Source organism: Coregonus lavaretus, assembly GCF_964263955.1.
Source record: "Coregonus lavaretus genome assembly, chromosome: 11".
In the NCBI taxonomy this organism is placed as follows: Eukaryota; Metazoa; Chordata; class Actinopteri; order Salmoniformes; family Salmonidae; genus Coregonus; species Coregonus lavaretus.
The window spans coordinates 24995741-25021882 of NC_139998.1; the positions used below are offsets into that span (position 1 = coordinate 24995741).

General features: G+C 45.0%; 1 protein-coding gene across 2 annotated transcripts; it reads right to left on the bottom strand.

Moving 5' to 3' along the window:
• Positions 1-3028: 3028 nt before the first annotated feature.
• LOC311136787 (ELKS/Rab6-interacting/CAST family member 1-like) lies at positions 3029-25672 on the bottom strand. Of its 2 annotated transcripts, none has more exons than XM_084171065.1 (19): positions 25052-25672; positions 24490-24678; positions 17718-18009; positions 17499-17626; positions 17262-17336; positions 17019-17174; positions 16556-16723; positions 16316-16483; positions 15970-16107; positions 14839-14979; positions 13412-13552; positions 12870-13063; positions 12206-12341; positions 11921-12052; positions 10409-10569; positions 9879-10026; positions 9052-9147; positions 4915-5100; positions 3029-4704 (listed from the first exon to the last, which is right to left on the bottom strand). In XM_084171065.1, exons 1-19 carry the CDS (start codon positions 25619-25621, stop codon positions 4567-4569), a joined length of 3357 nt encoding a protein of 1118 aa, XP_084027191.1. In that variant the 5' UTR covers positions 25622-25672; the 3' UTR covers positions 3029-4566. The 2 variants fall into 2 exon arrangements, with proteins under 2 accessions (XP_084027191.1, XP_084027190.1); XM_084171064.1 differs by having other exon boundaries at positions 16556-16720; positions 16935-17174.
• Positions 25673-26142: the final 470 nt, after the last annotated feature.

Consider the following 26142-nt stretch of genomic DNA (forward strand, 5'->3'; position numbering starts at 1 on the left):
TTCACTGTGGGGATGGTGTTCTCGGGGTGATGAGAGGTGTTGGGTTTGCGCCAGACATAGCGTTTTCCTTGATGGCCAAAAAGCTCAATTTTAGTCTCATCTGACCAGAGTACCTTCTTCCATATATTTTGGGGATTCTCCCACATGCCTTTTGGCGAACACCAAACGTGTTTGCTTATTTTTTTCTTTAAGCAATGGCTTTTTTCTGGCCACTCTTCTGTAAACCCCAACTCTGTGGAGTTTACAGCTTAAAGTGGTCCTATGGACAGATACTCCAATCTCCGCTGTGGAGCTTTGCAGCTCCTTCAGGGTTATCTTTGGTCTCTTTGATTAATGCCCTCCTTGCCTGGGCCGTGAGTTTTGTTGGGCGGCCCTCTCTTGGCAGGTTTGTTGTGGTGTCATATTTTTTCAATTTTTTCATAATGGATTTAATGGTGCTCCGTGGGATGTTCAAAGTGTCTGATATTTTTTTATAACCCAACCCTGATCTGTACTTCTCCACAACTTTGTCCCTGACCTGTTTGGAGAGCTCCTTGGTCTTCATGGTGCCGCATGCATGGTGGTGCCCCTTGCTTAGTGGTGTTGCAGACTCTGGGGCCTCTCAGAACAGTTGTATATATACTGAGATCATGTGACAGATCATGTGACACGTAGATTGCACACAGGTGGACTTTATTTAACTAATTATGTGACTTCGGAAGGTAATTGGTTGCACCAGATCTTATTTAGGGGCTTCATAGCAAAGGAGGTGAATACATATGCATGCACCACTTTTACATTATTTATTTTTTAGAATTCTTTGAAACAAGTAATTTTTTCCATTTCACTTCACCAATTTGGACTATTTTGTGTATGTCCAAAACATGAAATCCAAATAAAAATCAATTTAAATTACAGGTTGTAATGCAACAAAATAGGGAAAACGCCAAGGGGGATGAATACTTTTGCAAGGCATTGTATAAATATATACACAGTACCAGTCAAAAGTTTGGACACCTACTCATTCAAGGGTTTTCTTTATTTTTACTATTTTCTACATTGAATTAACACATATGGAATCATGTAACCAATTTTTTTTTTTAACAAATCAAAATATATTTTATATTTGAGATTCTTCAAATAGCCACCCTTTGCCTTGACGACAGCTTAGCACATTCTTGGCATTCTCTCAACCAGCTTCACCTGGAATGCTTTTCCAAAAGTCTTGAAGGAGTTCCCACATATGCTGAGCACTTGTTGGCTGCTTTTCCTTCACTCTGACTCATCCCAAACCAACTCAATTGGGTTGAGGTCGGGGGATTGTGGAGGCCAGGTCATCTGATGCAGCACTCCATCACTCTCCTTCTTGGAAAAATAGCCCTAACACAGCCTGGAGGTGTGTTGGGTAATTGTCCTGTTGAAAAACAAATGATAGTCCCACTAAGCCCAAACCAGATGGGATGACATATCACTGCAGAATGCTGTGATAGCCATGCTGGTTAGGTGTGCCTTGAATTCACAGACAGTGTCACCAGCAAAGCACCCCCACACCATAACACCTCCTCCATGCTTTACGGTGGGAACTACACATGCGGAAATCATCTGTTCACCCACACCGCGTCTCACAAAGACACGGCGGTTGGAACCAAAAATCTCAGGACAACTTTCCACCGGTCTAATGTCCATTGCTCGTGTTTCTTGGCCCAAGCAGGTCTCTTCTTCTTATTGGTGTCCTTTAGTAGTGGTTTCTTTGCAGCAATTCGACCATGAAGGCCTGATTCCCACAGTCCCCTCTGAACAGTTGATGTTGAGATGTGTCTTTGACTTGAACTCTGTTAAGCATTTATTTGGGCTGCAATCTAAGGCTGGTAACTCGAATGAACTTATCCTCTGCAGCAGAGGTAACTCTGGGTCTTCCATTCCTGTGGCGGTCCTCATGAGAGCCAGTATCATCATAGCGCTTGATGGTTTTTGCGATTGCACTTGAAGAAACGTTCAAAGTTCTTGAAATGTTCCGTATTGACTAACCTTCATGTCTTAAAGTAATGATGGACTGTCGTTTCTCTTTGCTTATTTGAGCTGTTCTTGCCATAATATGGACTTGGTCTTTTACCAAATAGGGCTATCTTCTGTATACTCCCCCTACCTTGTCACAACACAACTGATTGGATCAAACGCATTAAGGAAATAAATTCCACAAATTAACTTTTTTGAAGGCACACCTGTTAATTGAAATGCATTCCAGGGGACTACCTCAAGAAGCTGGTTGAGAGAATGCCAAGAGTGTGCAAAGCTGTCATCAAGGCAAAGGGTGGCCATTTGAAAAATCTCAAATATAAAATATATTTTGATTTGTTTAACACTTTTTTGGTTACTACATGATTCCATATGTGTTATCTCATTGTTTTGATGTCTTACTATTATTCTACAATGTAAGAAATTGTAAAAATTAAGAAAAACCCTTGAATGAGTAGGTTTGTCCAACATTTGACTGCTACTGAATATATGTGTCACTAATTATACAAATAGGCCCTATTATATTTCAAAATTCAAATCAAATTCGCTAGCCTATACTTGTAACTTTGTAGACCGCATGTGCTGCACCAGAATCACATTTTCTCTTCTGCTTTATCATGGTTTCAAAGATGTGCGTAATTCCAGTCCATATAATACAGTATATTACAATACATTAACACAGTTCACACTCAAAAAGATTAGCCTACTGGAGCTATTTTCATGTATTTACCCAAGAGAGCATATAGCTAGCTACATCTATGGGCTTTTATGTTTTTCTGTCGTGCATAATGTGCAGTAGCCTATATCATACATGTGTTGGATAATGGCACAATCATTTGGGCTTTTTTGGGCTTGGGCTCTTTAATGTTGTTAATGTAGGGCTCTTAAAATGTATTTCATATATGGCTCATCAGGCTCAGGTAGATTCAGGTTTGAATTTTCATGCTGATCAAAGCTCTAATCAAATCCAAACATATATGCTTTATAATGCTTTTGAATTACACTTCCGGTTTTGGTGGGAAATACCGGGTTACCCAGGAGAAAGGTGATTTATTCTCGGGATGGAACATTTCTAAAATACTGGGAAAATATTCAACCCTAGTCACTACGTATTTAATGAGTCATTTACAAATTGATTTTAAAAAGTTCAAACCCACTGGGAAGGGACTTTCATATCCTTTTAACTATGATTCACTATCATTTCATTACAAGAAGAACCGTAGCTCTGAAGCTTTGGAAAAATGCACAAAATCAATCTCAGGGAACATAAATCAATCAAAAATTAAACAATGATAATGTTTTATGAAGTCATATCTATAGAAACTTTGGATGAGATCCTATGGCTGGTGGATTAGATCTCTTTATGTCTTATGTCATGCTGTAGCACCAGTAGAACTGAGGAATAAAAAGGTCCCTCATTTAGGTCCAGTACTGATCCCTTTGCACACTCAAAGCCGTCCCAAATGACACCCTATTCCATACAGTGCACTACAGTGGAGGCTGCTCAGGGGAGGATGGCTCATAATAAGGTCTGGAACGGAGTCATTGGAATGGCATCAAACACATGATACCATTACCACAAGCCTGTCCTCCCCAATTAAGGTGCCACCAACCTCCTGCGGTGCACTACTAGAAGTGTACCAGTGGCTATGACTCTCTGAAAAGAAACTAACATTGCATACCTCATATATAAGGGGGTGCTGAGTGCAAAACCATCTAAAACCAACTGCTACCACACTTTCCTCTCGGTTTCTCTGTTTCTCTCTCTCCATCCCTCTCTGGTCCAAATCCTTACTTGACGTAAATCAGACATTGATGTCAATGGGAGATGTGTGTGGAAGTTCAAGTTAGGATATTGAGTTAGGATTCCTCCCTCTTATGTCTTAAGATCCGTTCACAGAACACGCAGTAAGTCAGCCAGAGCTAAAGCCCTACATTTAGTCAGCATAACTCAGCTAGGGTTTCTCGCTCTCTCTCCATGGATCTAGTTGGGTGGTTGAGAGAAAATGGGAAAAGGTTTGTTGTCCAGAAACTCACATAAGAGATTCTGAATGTCAAACAGTGGAAATAACATTGAATATATAAAAAATGTTTTTGTTTAAATCACTAGTTTCTAAACATTTTCATGCCACGACCCCCCACCATTCAGAAAAAAACACTGGTTTAGATACAAAGAGAAAACAATGGTTGTGTCAGTAGGGACGAAAACTGAGAAAACCTTTTGAAAGGAATGAAACAGGGAGGTGCTACCTGAACTTTGTTTTCTCTTTCAAAATGTTTTGGTATGATGTGCACTACTGAACACAACCCATGACTGGCCTGCATCTACATCCCTCCACCATTAGCCCACTGTGTGGCTGTTCTTCATCAGTTAATCATCATCATCATCATCATCATCATCTCCTCAGGCTGGTGAATCTCCCCAGGAATGAGAATTGGGCATGTGGGGGTGTAGTATGATTGCTCAGTCTTCCCTCTGCCAAGATCATGTGTGGATAGATGGGAGGAAGGTTGTCTGAAGCTCATGCAGGGTCCTGGGGTCATCTGGGGGTGGTTTGTAAAGGTGAGAGTTCAGCAGGACTCCTCCAGAGCGTTGACCACCTGCTCCAGGATGTCAGGGCAGTAGTCAGCGATCTGCTGCAGCACTGAGTTGGCATACTCCTGCAGCTCCCCGCTCTCCTTCTCACACAACTCCAACTCCAGTTCCAACTAAGGAGGAAGGGAGGGGGGAGAGAAAGGGACAGAGGGAGAGATAATGAGTTAGCATACTCTTCCCCACCATCTCTCGAGGTGATAAAAACTTCACTCATTCCTGTTAAGAGTAAGATATGACAGCACAGACAGAAAGATAAAGACAGGGTGAGAAAGACAGACAGAGGGAACAAGAGAGAGAAAACACTAGAGGGATTCCTCTGTTACCTGCTCCAAAGTCATCTTGTGTAGCTCCTCCTCCCAGGCTGGTGGGTTGGCATGGTGATAGTGGGGGGGTGGGGTCAGGACGCTGAGGATGCTGGGGTCTCGGTCGTGGCAGAGGTCAGTCAGGTGGGCGATGTAGAGCTTCAGCTTACTGCGATTCTCACTCAGGGACAGGAGAGGGGGGATCATCTGGAGAGGAGGGATGCAAGGGGGGACAGGAAAGGGAGAACGAAATGGAAGAGCCAGTTGGATAAGAGAGAGAGATATAAGAAGAGAGATAAGAACAATTACATTAGGTCCCTGTGTGTTCAGAGACTAAACCATGCTAAACCAGAAGAATGAAGCATGCAGAAGGAGGAGGAACAAGGCTGCATCTCACATTCATTAGATCACAAGGAGATGGGATTGTGGAGTCTGGTATGTGGAACAGAAGTGTGTCCGGTGTGTGTGTGTCTGACTATTTGATTGACCCATTTGTTCACAGACAGTGTCCAAGCTACAGTACATGGTGGGCAGACAATAAACACTGAAACACCATCCAGTAACAACGGAGATATCATTCCCACAGAAAAGACAAATATGAGAACAGACAACATGTACCAAACACTGCATGGACCAACTCACTGCACCAACATAAAATGGTGAGAGGAGAAACGGACAACAAAACAAAATGGAGGAGCAGAACGGGACACACTGATGATTGAGTGAGAGACGGGCATACATGCCAGGGAGGAGGTGAAAAATGGACAGATGACTCGGACGTTCATTTGTGCTCTCACCCTTCTGAACAAAATGGCTGAGAGAGAGAGGGGAGGGGGGCACGGGGTTGGCTATGCCCAAATACCCTCCTCATCATCCTATTGGACAGATGGTTTAGCCAATCGCAGCGTTAGAAAAGAACACTTGGTTAGTGTGTGTGTAAAAGAGAAAAAAAGGGTTAGGTGCTGAAGAAGATTTGAATTGTTTAATTTAGGTTCTGAATGAAAGGTGAAATTACATTTGTCCGTACGTTTAAAATACATATTTTCCAGGACGTTGAAAAGGCATTTTTCCGGGCGTTGAAATCAGGTTAATTTTCAGTTCTGAAGGAAAGTACAAAATACTTATTTTCCGGATGTTGAAAATACGTATTTTCCCGATGTTGAAATCAGGCTCATTTTGGTTTTGAATTAAAGTATGTTTGGGCCAAATCAAGGCTGATCCAGACCAGACAAAATCTGAACCAAACATAAATGTCTATTATTGGTTCCGATTTTGTCCGGACCGGACCAAAATCCAATGTCCGTGGACGTGGAAATTAAGGCTGGTCTGGACCGCACCAAAAAAAGACGTCCAAAAGGCGTCGGTCCGTGCTTACTGGGGTGTAGGCTACAGTGTCTGCGTGTTATGAATGCCCATCCATGTGGTAGGCCTAGCATTTGTAAAACAGGCCGTTGCATTGGCTTTATTAGTCCTGATTCCCGTGACTAATCGATTTGGTTATTTAAGCTCTGAATATCAGCTACCCAACTTTATCAGGAGTTATCATGAGCCTATTTGCAATGTGTTTACACAGCTGGAAATGCAGAAGTATTTTATTTTTCGCTATGATCAGCTCGTCAAAAATTTACCGATACAAACCTGAAACAACAGATCATGACAATGGGGTTAAACTCTTGGACAACAGTTGTGATTGTCCATTCCATATTGTCCATTTTACTTTGAACTGTCCTGTTTTTAGGATATATTGTTTGTTAACATGACAGCACATGTTTTATTTGATTGGGTGCTATTTAGGTTAAGCTATTTGATCAGAGAAACCTTCATGATGTGAAAAGTGTCCATCTCATTACATTGTCATACATTTTTATCTCCAGCCTGTAGGCTACAGAAAAGGCCACATACAGTGAGGGAAACAAGTATTTGATCCCCTGCTGATTTTGTACGTTTGCCCACTGACAAAGACATGATCAGTCTATAATTTTAATGGTAGGTTTATTTGAACAGTGAGAGACAGAATAACAACAAAAAAATCCAGAAAAACGCATGTCAAAAATGTTATAAATTAATTTGCATTTTAATGAGGGAAATAAGTATTTGACCCCTCTGCAAAACATGACTTAGTACTTGGTGGCAAAACCCTTGTTGGCAATCACAGAGGTCAGATGTTTCTTGTAGTTGGCCACCAGGTTTGCACACATCTCAGGAGGGATTTTGTCCCACTCCTCTTTGCAGATCTTCTCCAAGTCATTAAGGTTTCGAGGCTGACGTTTGGCAACTCGAACCTTCAGCTCCCTCAACAGATTTTCTATGGGATTAAGGTCTGGGGACTGGGTAGCCACTCCAGGACCTTAATGTGCTTCTTCTTGAGCCACTCCTTTGTTGCCTTGGCCGTGTGTTTTGGGTCATTGTCATGCTGGAACACCCATCCACGACCCATTTTCAATGCCCTGGCTGAGGGAAGGAGGTTCTCACCCAAGATTTGACGGTACATGGCCCCGTCCATCGTCCCTTTGATGCGGTGAAGTTGTCCTGTCCCCTTAGCAGAAAAACACCCCCAAAGCATAATGTTTCCACCTCCATGTTTGACGGTGGGGATGGTGTTCTTAGGGTCATAGGCAGCATTCCTCCTCTTCCAAACACGCCGAGTTGAGTTGATGCCAAAGAGCTCGATTTTGGTCTCATCTGACCACAACACTTTCACCCAGTTCTCCTCTGAATCATTCAGATGTTCATTGGCAAACTTCAGACGGGCATGTATATGTGCTTTCTTGAGCAGGGGGACCTTGCGGGCGCTGCAGGATTTCAGTCCTTCACGGCGTAGTGTGTTACCAATTGTTTTCTTGGTGACTATGGTCCCAGCTGCCTTGAGATCATTGACAAGATCCTCCCGTGTAGTTCTGGGCTGATTACTCACCGTTCTCATGATTATTGCAACTCCATCTTGCACGGAGCCCCAGGCCGAGGGAGATTGACAGTTCTTGTGTGTTTCTTCCATTTGCGAATAATCGCACCAACTGTTGTCACCTTCTCACCAAGCTGCTTGGCGATGGCCTTGTAGCCCATTCCAGCCTTGTGTAGGTCTACAATCTTGTCCCTGACATCCTGGTCTTGGCCATGGTGGAGAGTTTGGAATCTGATTGATTGATTGCTTCGGTGGACAGGTGTCTTTTATACAGGTAACAAACTGAGATTAGGAGCACTCCCTTTAAGAGTGTGATCCTAATCTCAGCTCGTTACCTGTATAAAAAGACACCTGGGAGACAGAAATCTTTCTGATTGAGAGGGGGTCAAATACTTATTTCCCTCATTAAATCAAATCAATTCATAAAAATTTTGACATGCGTTTATCTGGATTTTTTTGTTGTTATTCTGTCTCTCACTGTTCAAATAAACCTACCATTAAAATTATAGACTGATCATTTCTTTGTCAGTGGGCAAATGTACAAAATCAGCAGGGGATCAAATACTTTTTCCCCCTCACTGTACTCTTTTTACCATACCCTATATCAGGGTTTCCCAAATGCGGTCCTGGGGCCCCCCCTAGGTGCACGTTTTGGTGTTTGCCCTAGCACTACACAGTTGATTCAAATAACCAACTCATCATTAAGCTTTGATTATTTGAATCAGATGTGTAGTGCTAGGGAAAAAACCAAAACATTCACCCAAGGGCGGCCCCAGGACCGAGTTTGAGAAACCCTACCCTATATCTGCTACATTATTTATGTTAGATACTTTTTTTGACGGAACGTTGGTGGAGCGGCGAAGCGTCTCTCCAACGGCACCCTGGAGAGGCGCGCTGGGCATGGACAAGCTACATTTGCGCCCCTGCCTTTGACAAAGTGGGCACTGTTTTTAACAGGGCGGCATCAGTGCTCACCTAAAAAGCCTATATGCCACTGGTTGAGAGAAATTGTCATTGTTTTTGGGCAGAATTATGTGAGGTTTTATTTGTTGTTGTTGGAGGTGCATCTTGGTCAGTTTAGCTCAGAAAATACCGCCCTCATCAATCTGCCTAATGAGCTGGCCGGCCATGATAATCTTTCTCCAGTATATGAAGTTGTCTATTCTGGTTAAGCTACACATGTTATCACAATAACAGCATCTAGATTGCCTTCAACTGCAAAAAATATGATTCTGTTTGGTTGACTGGGTACCCACCTGATCTGGAGAAGGTTTGTGATTGGTCTGGTCGGCGGCGGTCTTCAAGTGGTCGTCCTCATAGTTGTCTGCCATTAGCTTCATACGGTTCTGAGTCTGAGAGAGAGAGAGAGAGAGAGAGAGAGAGAGAGAGAGAGAGAGAGAGAGAGAGAGAGAGAGAGAGAGAGAGAGAGAGAGAGAGAGAGAGAGAGAGAGAGAGAGAGAGAGAGAGAGAGAGAGAGAGAGAGAGGAGAGAGAGAGAGAGAGAGAGAGAAGAGAAGAGAAGAGAAGAGAAGAGAAGAGAAGAGAAGAGAAGAGAAGAGAAGAGAAGAGAAGAGAAGAGAAGAGAAGAGAAGAGAAGAGAAGAGAAGAGAAGAGAAGAGAAGGAGGAGAGGAGAGGGAGAGAGAGAACAGGATTTCAGGGGAGAGACTAAAGGGATGTTTTTGACCAGCATACTCATTTACATTTTAGTAATTTAGCAGATGCTCTTATCCAAAACGACTTACAGGAGCAATTACGGTTAAATGCCTTGCTCAAGGGCACATCAACAGATATTTCACCTAGTCTGCTTGGGGATTTGAACCAGCGTACTTTCGGTTACTGGCCCAACGCTCTTAACCGCCACCCAAATCATGGTGCATTGAGCAGACAGCTGTGCCGAGAGAAGTTTATGGCTGCCTACTTTTTGATTTTGACACTTGCTGCAAAGTTAAAAGCTATACCTATAAACTATCTGAGGTCTGTTTCGTCTCTCCCCATTTCAGGTGAAGGAGATGAGTAGAGGAAGTGACTTTACAGAGGCCTATGTGGCCGGACCTAGGTCATGTGACATGGGAATGTTCCCTACCTGCTGTTTGAGCTGTTGTACCAGACGGTCCTTCTCTCTCTTTAGCAGAGCCACCTCGTCCTGCGTCTTCTTCTTCTTGGACGAGGACAGCTCCAGCAGGGCGATGTTGGCATCTTTCTCACTGATGGCTGCCAGCAGCGCCTCCTGTCTGCACCAAGGAGTTATTACAGGGTGGCATTTTAGAATGAGTCATCTACAGCTGGGTTTCCCAAACTCGGTCCTGGGGCCTCCCAGGGGTGCATGTTTTAGCTTTTGCCCTAGCACTACACAGCTGATTCAAATAATCAAAGCTCGATGATGAGCTGATTATTTGAATCAGCTGTCTAGTGTTAGGGCAAAAAACTAAACGTTCACCCCTGGGAGGCCCCAGGACTGAGTTTGGGAAACCCTGATCTACACGATATTATATTACCTGACTGTATTACAGCATTACCTGACTGCAAGATGTCTGGTGACTTGGTAAAGTGTGAAAGTGGAGGGAATGGAATAGGTGTATATACAGTGTGTGTGTGTGTATGTGCATGTCTTACTTCATTTCCAGCACCTCCTCTAGGTGTTTCCTGCGTTCGGCCCTCAGCGTGGTCAGGTGGGTCTCCTTCTCACACAGGGACTGCTGGGTAGATGACAGCTTGGCCCTCATAGACTCCAGCTCCTGTTTCACCTTCTCCATGGCCCCCAGCAGCTCCTCAATCTGCGCACACATAATACAAATAAGGCAATACAAAGACACAAGCAGAGAGATGAAAATGTATGAGATGTGTTTATCATTCAAAGACATATAACCTTCCTCAAGTACAGATCCATTTTGATGAGCTGTCAATCAAAGGCACACTAAAGAGGGAGGGCCATCGGAGGTTGTATGTTATTGAAAACTGTCCAGAAAGAACCCCTAGCCCCTACACCCTATCCCCTTGGCACTAGCCCTTACACCAGGGTTCCCAATCTGGCTGCCTTTTTTTTTCATGTTCATTGTTGGACATAAAACACTGGAAAAACACCAGGAAATCAGCTCCAAGGGATATAATTTTGGCAATCTGTTCCCAAGTATTCCCACGCATAATAGATAGACACGTGATCATATACAAATGCAAGCAAGGATTGAAATGATTATGTTTTAGTAAAACATTACATCTGTTTGGGCTTCCCGCGGCTGCTCTAGTTGATGATCCCTGCCTTACACCATATCCCCTTGGCACTAGCTCTTACACCCTATAACCCCTAGGTACTAGTGTCAATCTGAACGGATTGATGGGTAATAGACCAGCAATATGGTGAACAGGGCTAGGGGTTGTTTCTGGACCCAACCCCACTGAGGTGTTGGATGTACAACAAGGGGCTCCAATGACAGATCTAAACAGCAATAAAGGTACGACTTCACTGTAGTACTTTCATTGAACTGCCATTTACTTAGAAGTCACATGGTTAACAGTACAACCCATTATTGCTAAATAATAACTATTGACTTTCTCTGGGGTGCATTGTTAGTATCCTCATTGATTACCAACTAGTTACAGACTGGCGTTACTAGAAACAAGTATCAGAAGGTTCTAGTTTAGTTTACACCATGTAATTTCAAAGTGAATAGTAGGTAAATGGTAACATGATAATATGGTCTGAAGAGCTACTGATCCAAAGGGGAAATACAACAGAGGGGGATCATTGCATCATACCTTAGACCACTTAAAGTGGGTGTGGTTGGACTCATGCATTGGTTTGTGTGAGAGCTTCTGAGAGGCAGTGAGTAGCAGAGAAAACAGGAGAAAATGAGAGATAAGAAAACTGAGAAAAGGAGGGATGGCAGGGAGGAAGAGAGTGAAACGTAGCCAGCAGATGGGATGAGAGGAGAGGAAGGATATAGAAGCTGTGTGTGTCTGTGTAGCTTTGTACATGTGTGTGTATTTGTGTTGCACGTCTGTGCGTGTGTACACTTGTGTTGCGTGTGTGTGTGTGTGTGCGTCTTACTTCATCTCCAGCACCTCCTACAGGTGTTTGTGCATGTGTGTGTACTTGTGTTAAGTGTGTGTGTGTGTGTGTGTGTGTACCTGTTTCTCCTGGTGGTTCCTGGCAGCCTCCTCCTGTGCCAGCACCATCTCTCTCTCTGCTGTAATCTGAACACTCTCCCTCAGAGCCTCCTCTAACTCCTCGATACGATCAGTCTTCAACCGCAGAGAGTCCTAGATGGGAGAGGAGGAGGAGAGAAGACTGAGGTAGATAAATACATTTTTAATAAAGGATATTTATGTAGAACAAAATGTTGTGCAACAAGAAGAGCTTTCTTTACCAGCGTTGTTATTAGTCACACATCCATACACCCCCCCGTGCCTTACCTTGATCTGTTGAGAGCTCTCTGAGATGTTGTCCTCTCTCTTTTTAGCTTCGTCCACCAGTCGGGCGTTCCTACTCTTCTCCACCTGCTCCTTATGTTTCAGGGATGCCACCTTCTTACTCTGGTCCTTGGTCTGCCTGCAAGGCACCATGGGACACAGGAGGACTGGGTTACAGACAGTCCCATAAGGTTACACTCATACCACTGGAGCATCACAGAGGGAGAGGGTGTTAGACAGAGAGGGGGGGGGGGGTGAAGATTAAGCGGGATAAAGTGAAGAGAGTGGTGAAAGTGAGAGAGAAGGCAGGGAGAGCAAAAGCAATTGAGAGTAAAAGAGAGGGGTTGGTGGGGGAAAGGGCGGAAGTCCAGCCAGTAGACAGACCATGTAGAAAACATGTTACTAACCTGGAGGACTGACTGGAGAGGAGACAGGCGAGTTCCAGCATAAAGACAAGAAGGCAGGAGAGAGAGAAACAGATTCAGAGAGCAGGAAGATGAGATGAAAGGAAGGAGAAGAGGAGGACCGTGTGGTATTTCAAAGGAAAACACCTACATTAGACCAGGTACACATTTATATAGATAAACTGCTGTTTACAGAGACTGAGCCAGACACAAACAAACACAAACAAGCAGAGTCAGGGTCAGAGAAAGAAACACACACACACCTCTCCAGCTCGTTGATCTTGCGGTCCTTGTCATTCTTCTCATTCTCCATCTCTCTCAGGATCTCCAGCAGCCGGTCCACCTCTGCCTGAGCCTTCCCAGAATCCTCTCTGTGCCGGGTCACTTCCTGCTCCAGGGAGGTGATGCGCTCTGACAGCTCCGTGTTTGCCTTGGCCTCCAACGTTGCGTTCTGGGCCTGAAAACACATTTTATTTTCTATGGTCAGACACGCACACAGTCAGACACGCACACAGTCAGACACGCACACAGTCAGACACGCACACAGCCAGACACGCACACAGTCAGACACGCACACAGTCAGACACGCACACAGTCAGACACGCACACAGTCAGACACGCACACAGTCAGACACGCACACAGTCAGACACGCACACAGTCAGACACGCACACAGTCAGACACGCACACAGCCAGACACGCACACAGCCAGACACGCACACAGTCAGACACGCACACAGTCAGACACGCATGCACACAAGTAAGTACAAGTGGCCTTAGATCATTGCCTAGAGGCAACATCTCACCCTCTTAAGATGGTTCTCCAGTTTGAAACACTCCTCCTTCTTCTGGTCCAGAGAGATCGCCATACTCTTCAGCTTGGAGTCCTTCTTCAGCCCCGAGGAGGCCAGGGACGATGCATGCTCCTTTAGGTCCAACAGATTGGTCTGGAGAGAGGGGGGGGGGGGTTAATAAATGAAGAGTTTCATTCCAAAAACGCTATATATAAATTTTCAGAAATGTTGGTAAATTAGATTTTATTGTTTAAATAAGTTATGAAAGATACTGTGTTTTTTCACTATCTAATCATATTTGTTTAAAATCTATCACTTGATGGTTTCATTTCAGAGACAAATAATCATGTTTTTTTGCAAAATGCTAAATACACTGAGTGTACAAAACATTAAGAACACCGTCCTAATATTGAGTTGCACCCCCCCATTTGCCCTCAGAACAGCCTCAATTTGTCAGGGCATGGACTCTACAAGGTGTCGAAAGCGTTCCACAGGAATGTTGACTCCAATGCTTTCCACAGTTGTGTCAAGTTGGCTGGATGTCCTTTGGGTGGTGGACTATTCTTGATACACACGGGAAACTGTTGAGCATGAAAAACCCAGCAGCGTTGCAGTTCTTGACACACTCAAACAGGTGCGCCTGGCACCTACTACCATACCCCGTTCAAAGGCACTTCAATCTTTTGTCTTGCCCATTCACCCTCTGAATGACACATACACAATCCATGTCTCAATTGTTACAAGGCTTAAATATCATTCTTTAACCTGTCTCCTCCCCTTCATCTACACTGATTGAAGTGGATTTAACAAGTGACATCAATAAGGGATCATAGCTTTCACCTGGATTCACCTGGTCAGTCTATGTCATGGAAATGTTTTGTACACTCAGTGTATATGCCTCACTCTCAGATAAATAAGTAGTACTGCTAGGTTTTACTCAGTAAAATGTAACAAATAACTAAATGTTTTAATAAAGACATTTACAAATGATACATTTGTGACATCAATATTAAAAAAAAAAAAAATCTATACAGTAATATGATCTCTATATATAAAACATTTACATTTGACGTTTTAGTCATTTAGCAGATGCTCTTATCCAGAGCGACTTACAGTAAGTGCATTCATCTTAAGATAGCTAGGTGAGACAACCACATATCACAGTCAAATATACAGGATATGAACATTCCGCTCCAGCTAAACAATGGATATATAGCGCTTTGCAAAAAAACAAACATTTTCTAAATCTTTTAATAAAAAATCTGAGAACAGTAATATTGTACACACACATGAAGATACTCATAAAAATGTGATGATATAGCATTTTGGAAATAAACTCTTCAAAATGTGTCAACAGTGTCACTACAGTGTGTGTGTGTTTGAGTGTGTGTGTGTGTGTGTGTGTGTGTGTGTGTGTGTGTGTGTGTGTGTGTGTGTACCTCTCTGTCGGACAGATCTCCCTGCAGCAAACTGACTTTCTCCTTCAGCTCCTTCAGTTCTTTCTTGTTGCTGTCGATCTCCTCAGTCTTCTCCCTGTCATCTCGGTCTCTCTGCTCCTTCAGACGCTCGATGATACGCTCCTAGAGAGGAGAGAATAGGAGGGGAGGCACACACACATCATCATCATGTGTCATTTCAGAGCCCATATGAGAGCACAAACACCCAGGACAGAAACATTGCTCATGTGTCTCTGCTGGAGTCGGACAGTGTGTGTGTGTGCGTGTTCGAGCACTGCATCGGGTACTGACAGTTCCCCGCGGGTGACCCGCAAAAAAAAATCAGCCGGCGGGTGGAATGAAAACATTCCTTGAACACGTTGGTTGGCTCGCAGTTCAGAACAATTATATTTTGGTGGGTCGGAAATGTTTTAAATCATGCTTATACAATTTGTACAAACCCAGCAGCTTGTTTTATTGTTGTAAATTCCATTCTGTGAGCGGTGACAGACCCAGCCACACAGTGATAGAGTGTGGAGCAGGGAACTGTCTGTTATTCAAATGTGTCCATGTGCAGAGGCTTTCGCAATTCAGACTTTTGTTCACCATACACTGGCCATATAATTTGCGTTTGACCGGTGTGGCTGGTAAAGGTTTGACTATTTTTGAAGGCTATATTCAATTCTGGCATTTCTTTATTTAAGTTTCAATTAAACTATTTGAAAATCAAAACAATATTGAATGCAAAGGTCATGTTTTGTTATGTAGGCTAAGCCTATAGCTTTCATTAGGTAAGAAGGCTCTTTTTCAAAGCTATTTGAGTTATCAATGTGCCGCATGTTTCCTTTATCCAACTGTTGAATAGACATGCAGACACATTAAGTCTAGCAGGGAAAAGGAATAGCCTACTGTCTGGAGTCATAAAAACAATTAAATAAATGGATGCAATTTGGCGGGTAACGGACCGGCTCTCGGAACAATTCTAAGCGCGTGGGTCGTTTCGGGGAGAACAACCTGTCCTGATGTCAGGTGGGTATCGGAATTGATGTGGCAGGCGCAGCTCCATAAAACTGACCCATGCAGGACTCTAGTGTGTGTGTGTGTGTGTATGTATGTGTGAGTGAGAGTGTGTACCTTCTCAGCGAGGGACTCCTCCAGTGTGGTGAGAGCTGTGTCTGTGTTAGAGGTGTCTGTCTGTAGAGACTTGACTCTCTCCTTCAGGCTGCTCATCTGCTTCTCCTTGTCTCTCAGCTGCTCCTGCAGGTTCTCAATCTGGACACACACACACACACACACACACACACACACACACACACACACACACACACACACACACACACACACACACACACACACACACACACACACACACAACTAGGCGAGCTAGACAAAAGACATACACAAAACGCCTCCTAAACAGGACTTAGTATGACATTGTATCCTATTGTATTATACAGCGTGCTATATAGTCGAGCCCCACCTTCTTCTGCAGGACGTTGACCTTACGCTCCTTGACCTCCAGCATGTCCTTGAGGTCGTGGATCTCTCCGTTGAGCGTGCCCTTCTCCTCAGACATCTCCTGGATCTGTTTACTCTTCTTGTTCAGAGTGGTCTCCTTCTCCTCCAGACGCAGACGCAACGCATCCACCTGGTCAGCAGAGGGCAAACGCTCAGCATACTGGGTCTTTGTGTGTGTGTGTGTGTGTGTGTATGTATGTACCTCTGTCTGTAGGATGGCAGCTCGTTGTTCTTTAGCAGTCAGCGACTCCTTGAGGACCTCAATGTGCTGTTTGCTATCAGAGAACTGGTTGGTCAGAGTCTCCAGCTTGGTCTGTAAACCCAGCAGCTCTGTGTCCTTCCTGGACAAGTCCTGCTTTACTTGGTCCATCTGAGTGAGAGTGAGAGTGAGAGAGAGAGGTGGAGGAAGAGGAAAACAAGAGCAGGAGAGGGGAGGGGAGAAGAGGAATGGTAGAGGAGAAGTAGAGGGTGATGAGCAGAGGGAGAGGAGAGGAAGGAGGGCATGGATATGAAGAGAACATGTACAACTACAGAATTGAGCTGATTGGAAGGAACTGAACTGAATTCTGACCTATCAGAACCAAGGGGAACTGAAGTCTGACCAATGGGAACTGAGCGAAACTGAATTCTGACCAATGGGAACTGAGGGGAAGTGACCCTCTAACCTTGTTCTTCATGAACTTGGTGTGGCTGCGGTAAACCTCCATCTGTTTCATCTCCTCCTGTCTCTCCTCACAGCTCAGCAGGCCATTGGACTTGAGCATCATCACCTCCTCCTCCGTGTCCCTCAGACCTCGCTCCAGAGAGTTGATCTTAGCATCCTGACACACACCGGAGAGATAAGGGGTTATGCCACAGACATAAACACACTTACAGACACAGCCACAGCCACACACAGAGACAGGTACCTTCATGTCGATGACTGTCTGTAGAGCCTTGGTTTTGGTGGACTCTGGGGTTCCCTCGTATCGACGGTGCAGCTCCTAAAGAGAACAAGGATGTCACACCTCACACACATTGTCTACTACACACCACTCAATACCAAATGCTTTGTATTGTGAGCCAAGTAAAGCCGCTCTATTTGTTACCTTCCTCCGTCTCCCCTCTCTCCCTCCCTCCTTCTCATCTCTCCCAGTGTCCCTCACCTCTCGTAGAGCAGTCGTCTCCCTTTCTCTCTGGTCCAGCAGAGACTCTAGATGGTGTCTGTGCATCTCAGCATCAGCCAGTCTCCTGGTTCTCTCCTGGTCTTCCTCTGAGGCCTTAGCCGACGGCCCTGGAATACAATAATATGGTCATTTATATAAGATATTTTAATATAAGAACATTACTAATATGGTCAGTGTGTGTGTGTCACAGTAACCCACCTTTGCTCTGCAGCATCTCCAGCAGTTTTTTGATGGACTCGTCCCTGGCGCCCAGGGTCTGTTTCTGGGTGTCTATCCTCAGCTCCATCTCCTCCAGTGTCTTCCTGAGCAGGAACAGCTCCTTGGCCTGACGCTCGTGGTCCCCATGTAGCCGCCGGTAGTTCTCCTCCGTGGGTTCAGAGTTCAGGGCCAGTTCACGACCCTGGCTGGCAGGGTCCTGCTGGAGCAGCTGGTTCAGGTCTCTCTGGATCCTCAGTTCATCCTGCAAGGCCTGGACCGTCATGTGGAGGTGCTAGAGAGAGAGCGAGAGATAGGGGGAGAGGAGAGTTTATTTATTTATCTATTCATTTTTCACCTTTTATTTGGAGGTGCAGCATAAAATAAGAGGGAGGAGAGTATAAGGATGAATTTGGTTCTTTTATTCTTCCATATTGTCATATGGGGGTGGAGAGAGGAAGGAAAGGAGAGAGGGAGAAGAAAGATGGAGGGGGGAGGAGTGAGGAAAGTGTTTGTTAACTTATCAAAAAGAAGAGGAAAGGGGAGAGAGAAGGATAGGTGGGTACAGCAACAAGTACACCATCTACTCAATCAGGACAGTCTGACGTTCCCATGCAGTGAAATACAGAGATCAAAAGCACAATCAGCCAACATTCATTGTTTGGAGCCTGTACTGCCACAGTTATTTGACAGAGCAGCTATGTGACAGAAATACAATGCTGTGTTCTATTCTCTGCTTTGGATTATCTGGGAGGCGTTTCAGACAACAGCACAAAGACAAGTCAGTGTCTGTCTCCATCGCTCCCTCCCTCTGCCACTCGCACTCTCCTTCGCTCACTCTTTCACTCCCCTCCTCCCTCGCTCACCCTGCCGTCACTCTCACACCTTCCCTCATCCTCTTTCTCTCCTCCTCACCCCTCCTATACCCAGTGACTAAGTCTGACTCACTGATCCCTATCCCTCTCATGAGAAGAGACAACAGAGAGGCGTTTAAAAGATTGGATACAGCAAGCTGATCTAAACAGAACACATACACACATTTTACATTTTACATTTTAGTCATTTAGCAGACGCTCTTATCCAGAGCGACTTACAGGAGCAATTAGGGTTAAGTGCCTTGCTCAAGGGCACATCGACAGATTTTTCACCTAGTCGGCTCGGGGATTACAACCAGCGACCTTTCGGTTACTGGCACTACGCTCTTAACCACTAAGCTACCTGCCTGCCGCCACTAAGCTACCACACACAGTAAGCAAAGCTATGCAACAGATAGATCTGCAGCACAACACACATTGCAGTATAATGCTATATGGGTCAAACGTACGATAAACACCAACCTAACATATCAAATCTGACACTCACTCCCTTCCTCACTCTCTTTATATATTTATCCCTCCCTCCCTTTTGTATTCATTCCCTCTCTTATCGCATATCTGTTATACATCCACTTTACTTTGAGCCAATTAAGCATTTTTAACATTGAACATTCTGACATGATAAATGGAGAGCGCAGCGGTGTTTAGTGAGTAACAAGCGATGTTAATTAGCAGAGTATCAGTGGTGCTACTGTAGGAGATGGAATATGACAGCCATTTTACAGCGCTCGCCGCACGTTCAGAGACTAATAGCAGTCACTTATCACTGGGGATGAAGGGGATCAATGTCTTCTATTTTATACTGGAACCATAGCACATCACACTGCATACACAAACAAACATCCACGCACAGCAGAGAGACATCTCTCCCTCTCTCACACACACACAAAACAGGAGAGTGGCTGTGTGAGGGGACTGACGGTTAGACGGACAGGGTAATTACCCAGATTCCTGAGCAGTGGGGGGCGGGGGGCTGAGTCTGAAAGCAGCCATCTTTAAATTAGAGCACCTGTTGATTAGCCCTACAGTAGTGAGGCATTACAGAGAATTAGCACACATAGTATGTAATGCCTCACTACTGTAGGGCTAATCAACGGGTGCTCTACTTTAAAGATGGCTGTTTTCAGACTGTCAGCCCCCCACCCCCACTGCTCAGGAATCTGGGTAATTACCCTGTCCGTCTAACCGTCAGCCCCCTCACACAGCCACTCTCTCGTAGTGTTTTTGTGTGTGTGTGTGTGTGTGTGTGTGTGTGTGTGTGTGTGTGTGTGTGTGTGACTCAGCAGGCCATAATGGGAAGGAAAAGAAACACCAAATTATCCAGATCAGCCCATTCACGCCACTAATCATTAAAGCCATGCCTTCTGTCAGGATGCCAGCGTTCACAGAGGGGAAATACATTCATTTGATTAGTGAAGTCCAAAACATGATGTGAAAAATCATCCATGTTTTCCAGGATTATAGATGATTTCCTAAATACACTCCTTCCGAAACTGAATTGATCCCCATTTCTCATACAGTTAATCTCCTGTTAAACCAGGATTGCTATTGCTAGTTAACACACACAAGTGTGTGAAAATCCCACTGCCAGCATTCACACATGCAGTGATGGGGTGCTGAGCTGGGCATTATCCTAAACGCAGAGGCAGCGTCTCCTCTCACTCACTCTGAAGAGCAGTAGAGACAGAGCGAGAGAGAGGCGAGAAGCGGGGGGGGGTAGCTCTCTTTAAAGCACCTGATGTGGAATTGAACTTCGCACAACCCCCAAGGAGACAGGAGGGGATAAGAATCAAAGGCCATTGACTGCTAAAGTAAAGACTTAGAATAGACACACAATACTGTTCTGAGATACTGCTATTTCAGCTGGGTGAATCTTCAGCTTCAGTGTAAAAATGTGTGTGTGCGCGTATTGGGGCTCTATTTTAACAAACCTTACGGAATGTGAAATCTTAGCACTGCCGGTAGCGCTATAGGTCCAGGGGTGTGTCAGAAATATTTGTTGCTATTTTCACTGCGGGAATTATGGGCGCAGTAGCTGGCAGTGGCGTGAAAGGGATGGGTTTTGACGAATAAATACGTTGGAGGCTTGACCCCTCACTGGCCAATCAGAACGTGTTCCATGGCTAAATATGTGGTTGCTTCAACTTGTGTATTTACTGTCTTATGTACTGTGTTGTCATCAACTCCAATTCGAATGTTAGTCCTTTATAGCCTCGTTTGTTAAATAGCCTACAGAAACAAAATAACAAAATGTAGGCCTATCCCATCTTTGCTTAATATGTTGAACATGTTTGCAGTCCACATTGTTCTAAGTAATTGCATGGCTTCAATATGGAAATATATTGTTAAACATAGCATTCCTACTGATATAGGGGATAAGCCTACTGTAAATGCATTATGGCTGAGCCATGGACATGCCAAACGTTGTCAATAAGCAAGATTGAATTCACTACTGATAAGGCCTAAAAATTGTGAATCATTCGAATAAATGTGAATCAAAACAACTTGTTTTAAATAGGCGATGCATAAATATAGTTAAAGGCACCATAATTGCTCCCATGGGCATAATATAATATTAAGGCAACGCAGACAATGGAAGGTTTTACGCACATCCAAACTTTTCACAGAAGCTGGACAAAGATCCCATATAAAGAGAATGTCAACCCTTATACAGCTCCCAAATATGTTGTATAAACATAAGGCTTGACAAAGTTAAATTACTGTTTAACGGATGCCCCGCCTTACTTTTCTCCACACCCCGCAATTTTTTTTGTTAAAAAAATAAAAAAGTAATTTTTTGGCTAATATATGCGGCGCTTTGTTTATACTGCACTGTCCGCTCTCCCTTGAGGCTTGCCCAAGTTAATGCGCAAGAGACCAAACCGCCTCAGATCACGCGCTCAGATCATGTTCGAGCCTCGGATTGGACAGTGAAACACACGCTCGCACCTGCAGGCGACGTGCAAATGTTTCATTTCTCTCTCATGCGGTCATGGCTGAAGCCAGCGCAAATTCCTACTATTATGTGTCCAGGTTAAACTTGGGACGTCCATCATTACAAACAAACAGTCGGTTAAATTCATGGTTAAAAATAGTGTAGGTTTTCGCATGGAATAATATAACTCTAGAAGCTCACATTAGACCTACAGCCTGCACAAGTGCCTAGGACAATGTGGTAAAGTACTGTTATTCTTTATCCACGTAATGTTTTTTTTGTTTGTATTATTATTTTTTCGCTCGCTCGCCTCACTTTTCTGGGGGAAAATCCGTTATACAGTGAATCAATTTGGTCTGGCCTAATGGACCCATCTTACAGATCGCTTTCACCCTTCTCCAGAAATAGCAGACGGCTCCTAAATTCCATAGCATGCAAGCTGGACGTTCTCATCATAAAGCTAGGATGGTGAATCATTGTAATAAGTTAGTTTTTTTTATTAAATTAAAACAAAAAACAAGCACTACTTTTTGTACAACAACAATATGTATAAATAGCTTGGGGTCAGAATCATGATATCATAAAATCAACAGGATAAAAAAGACATGACTGATTGCTGTTGAACCAGCCTTCGTTATAGCCTCGAGGTCTAGGGTAAGGGTAGCCTACGGAGGGATCGGTTTTTAATCATATGAAACGGAAAACAAGCAATTGTTAGAGGAAAATACATTCTAAATACAAGGGTCACCAGCATCATCTCATATTGTGATGGGCATATGGACACATGTAGCCTATATGGAGGGGTTTTTACGCACGCCCAAAACGAGAGCAGGCTAAAATAATGTAGGCCTACAAAATGCATAAAAAGGGGATGTTGGCTCACTCTTTTGCTGCTCCCAAACTTGATATTTTAATAAAGCGTTGGAGATTAAGATTTATTTCAAAGCATTCTCACGAGTCAAACCCTTTATTGATAGGCTTGAAAACAGCATTAATTGAGGTGTGGGGAGGCTATATGCTTGGTTTTTAATCAAGTGAAACCAAATGGGGAAAAAAAACATTTTTAAAAATGTTTATTAATAGGAGGGTTACCAGCACAAAAAGCACATCCCCTCTCTTGTTCAATGAGTATATGGGCACTGTGCGTCATGGCTGGATTGGTTGCGCTTCTGCTCACAAAATCCATGCCATTACCAACCGCATTACTGCTAAGACCTACCTGCTTTTCATTGGTCTTTAAATCTCCTGATATGCGCTGCATTAAATTCAGCTTTGTGCTTGTTTTCAAGGACACACCTCAAATATTGCCATTCCTCCCACCTCAGCGGAAGTGAGCTGATATTAGGCAGGTAAATTGCTGAACCTGGTGCATGGGGTGGAAAACGCCAGAGCGCCAGTTTTTCCATGCTGAAATTGCAAACTAATGTGTGTTTGGTACTTGCGCCGCCATAGCGGCAGCCAAAAATAGAGCCCTTGGTCTCTGAATAGCAAGTTTGTCTTCAGTATGCCAAGTTGTGAGCCGTCACCACATATAAGACAGCAACGTGAGGAAACTAAAAGCCTGCACTCTCTCTCCCTCACGCTATTTACTCTACGTCTTATCCCCAAGAGGCTGTTCTGCTCTTTCTATTTATTTTCTCTCTATGGCAGGTATAGTACAGTAGCGTTCTAACAACATCCCCCTAGCTCAATCTGAAGCTCCTTTTTCACAGGTTTCCTCTCATATCTGCTCACTACATCCTCCCATTCCTCTAACACAGGAGGATGTTGTGTACAGACTTATGCAGCCATTAAACTAACACCGCTCTTTGATCTATGAAGCGTGAGCATATAGCTGCATATAAGAGGATTAGCTGATGGTGCTAAAGCTACGTCTCCTCCCTCAGACACACACAGCCGATAGGCTCCAACCTGCCCTAAAGCTACATCTCCCCCCTCTCTCTCACACACACACACACACACAGCCGATAGGCTCCAACCTGCCCTAAAGCTACATCTCCCCCCTCTCACACACACACACACACACAGCCAATAGGCTCCAACCTGCCCTAAAGCTACATCTCCCCCCTCTCTCACACACACACACACACACAGCCGATAGGCTCCAACCTGCCCTAAAGCTACGTCTCCCACCTCACACAGCCAATAGGCTCCAACCTGTCCTATAGCTACATCTCCCCCCTCTCTCTCACACACACACACACAGCCGATAGGCTCCAACCTGCCCTAAAGCTACGTCTCCCACCTCACACAGCCAATAGGCTCCAACCTGTCCTATAGCTACATCTCCCCCCTCTCACACACACACACACACACACACACAGCCGATAGGCTCCAACCTGCCCTAAAGCTACGTCTCCCACCTCACACAGCCAATAGGCTCCAACCTGTCCTATAGCTACATCTCCCCCCTCTCACACACACACACACACACACAGCCGATAGGCTCCAACCTGCCCTAAAGCTACGTCTCCCACCTCACACAGCCAATAGGCTCCAACCTGTCCTATAGCTACATCTCCCCCCTCTCACACACACACACACACACACACACAGCCGATAGGCTCCAACCTGCCCTAAAGCTACGTCTCCCACCTCACACAGCCAATAGGCTCCAACCTGCCCTAAAGCTACGTCTCCCACCTCACACAGCCAATAGGCTCCAACCTGTCCTATAGCTACATCTCCCCCCTCTCTCTCACACACACACACACAGCCGATAGGCTCCAACCTGCCCTAAAGCTACGTCTCCCACCTCACACAGCCAATAGGCTCCAACCTGTCCTATAGCTACATCTCCCCCCTCTCTCTCTCACACACACACACACAGCCGATAGGCTCTAACCTGCCCTTTGCTCGAGGTAGTAAGTTGCCCCTAAACACAAATCTAGGATCAGATTATCTAACCCCCAATCATTTCTTTAACAATGAAATGGATGAAAAATATCTCCCACACCACACCAACCTGTGTCTCGTCTTGCACCACGCGGTATTGTTCCTTCCAGACAGTGATCTTGGACACCTCGTCCTTCCTTAGGGCTCTCTCCTTCTTCAGCTCAGGGCTCCAGAAGGTCTTTATGGAGTTCATGGAGGAACTGAGCTTGCTCTCCTTCACCTCTACCTCACGACACAGTAGCTCGTTCTCACGCAGAACCTGAGGGACCAGGGGACTCAGTCAGTCAAACATACAGTCTGACTTTCACTCACACACACTCTACATCAAATCGTTCTCACACAGAACCTTGGAATGCCAGGACACTCAGTAAAAGTCAAACTGGATGCGCTGCTCAAAGTAGGGTACATGTCAAACGTGTCATTGCAAAATGTCCTTATGACATCACAGCATCCAGTCTCACTATAAATGCAATTCAGTAAGTTAGATAGCTTACATTGACGGAAGTTACAATCTATCTGCAATATTAAGCTGATCTACCCCCCCCAAAAAAATTTGATCGCTTTTCTCATCCATAGCGTTCCCCTACAGGCCAACTAACAGACTTACGATAACTGCAACTGGGGCTACTGACCTCTTTGAGCTGGGCCTGCAGGTCCAGTATGGTGTTGTCCCGGGCTTGTCTCAGCGAGTGGGGCACCGTAGAGGCCATGTGATGATCCCCAAAAGCCAAGGAGTCACCTGCCATCATCACCCCAGGGAGCACAGCGTTGGCTGGGGCCGACGTGGCGATGTTGGGCGTGCTGGCTGCCACACCTCCACCCCCACCTGCGCTCGTCTTCGACCCGTATGTCACCCTCTGTCGCCCCATTGTGGTCATCTCCCGACCGCTCTTGTTAACATGGTCGGACATGGTGACCTCGTTGTTGCTCAGGTACATGGGTCCTGAGGTGGCGTAGGCCGCATTGAGGGACTGGATGTTCTCCATGGAGAGGGTCTTACCCCCCGGTCCGCCTGGACCCCCTCCGCTGCCCCCCGTGCTGTTGGTGCGACGGTGGCCCATCTGTGGGGAGCGGGGGAGACGAGGGGAGCGCCCCGAACCCTGGCTGCTCCCCCCATCTCTTCCTGCATCTCTCCCTCCATCTCTGCCTCCTCCGCTGTGGTTGGCATCCGCTGGGCCAACGGAACGGGCGCTGCCGTACATGTTCGCTGAAGCAGAGGAGTGGACGGATGGATGGTGGAAAGAGGTGCAGTGTCTGAAACGTGGAGATGTAGCCTTGTCTAGTGTGTGTGTGACAGCTTCAATTGGAGTAAGTGAGTGCTTGTTTCATGTGAAACTGCTGAGATCTCTCTCTCCACGCTCACTCGATCTCAGAAGGGACTGAGTGACAGCTGCTCTTGGAGTTAGATAACAGCCATTCAGAGGATCCATACACAGGAGACTGATCTGGAAGAAGGAACAGAGTTGGCTAAATTAGAGAGTTCGTAAATCGAAAGGCAAAAGCATACCGTCTCTACCTTACTGTAATGTCTGTCTAGCCATGATGCATGAAATTAGGAACAAATTGGATATCACTAACATACATCCAGGGTCCCTACACCAAGCGTGTAGCATGAGTACCTCAATCAAATTTGTCACAACTATGCAGACCGTAACCCCCAAAGAGCAAGCTGAGGTTATAGTGGCAAGAAAAAAACTTAGTAGGTAGGAATTAGGAAGAAACC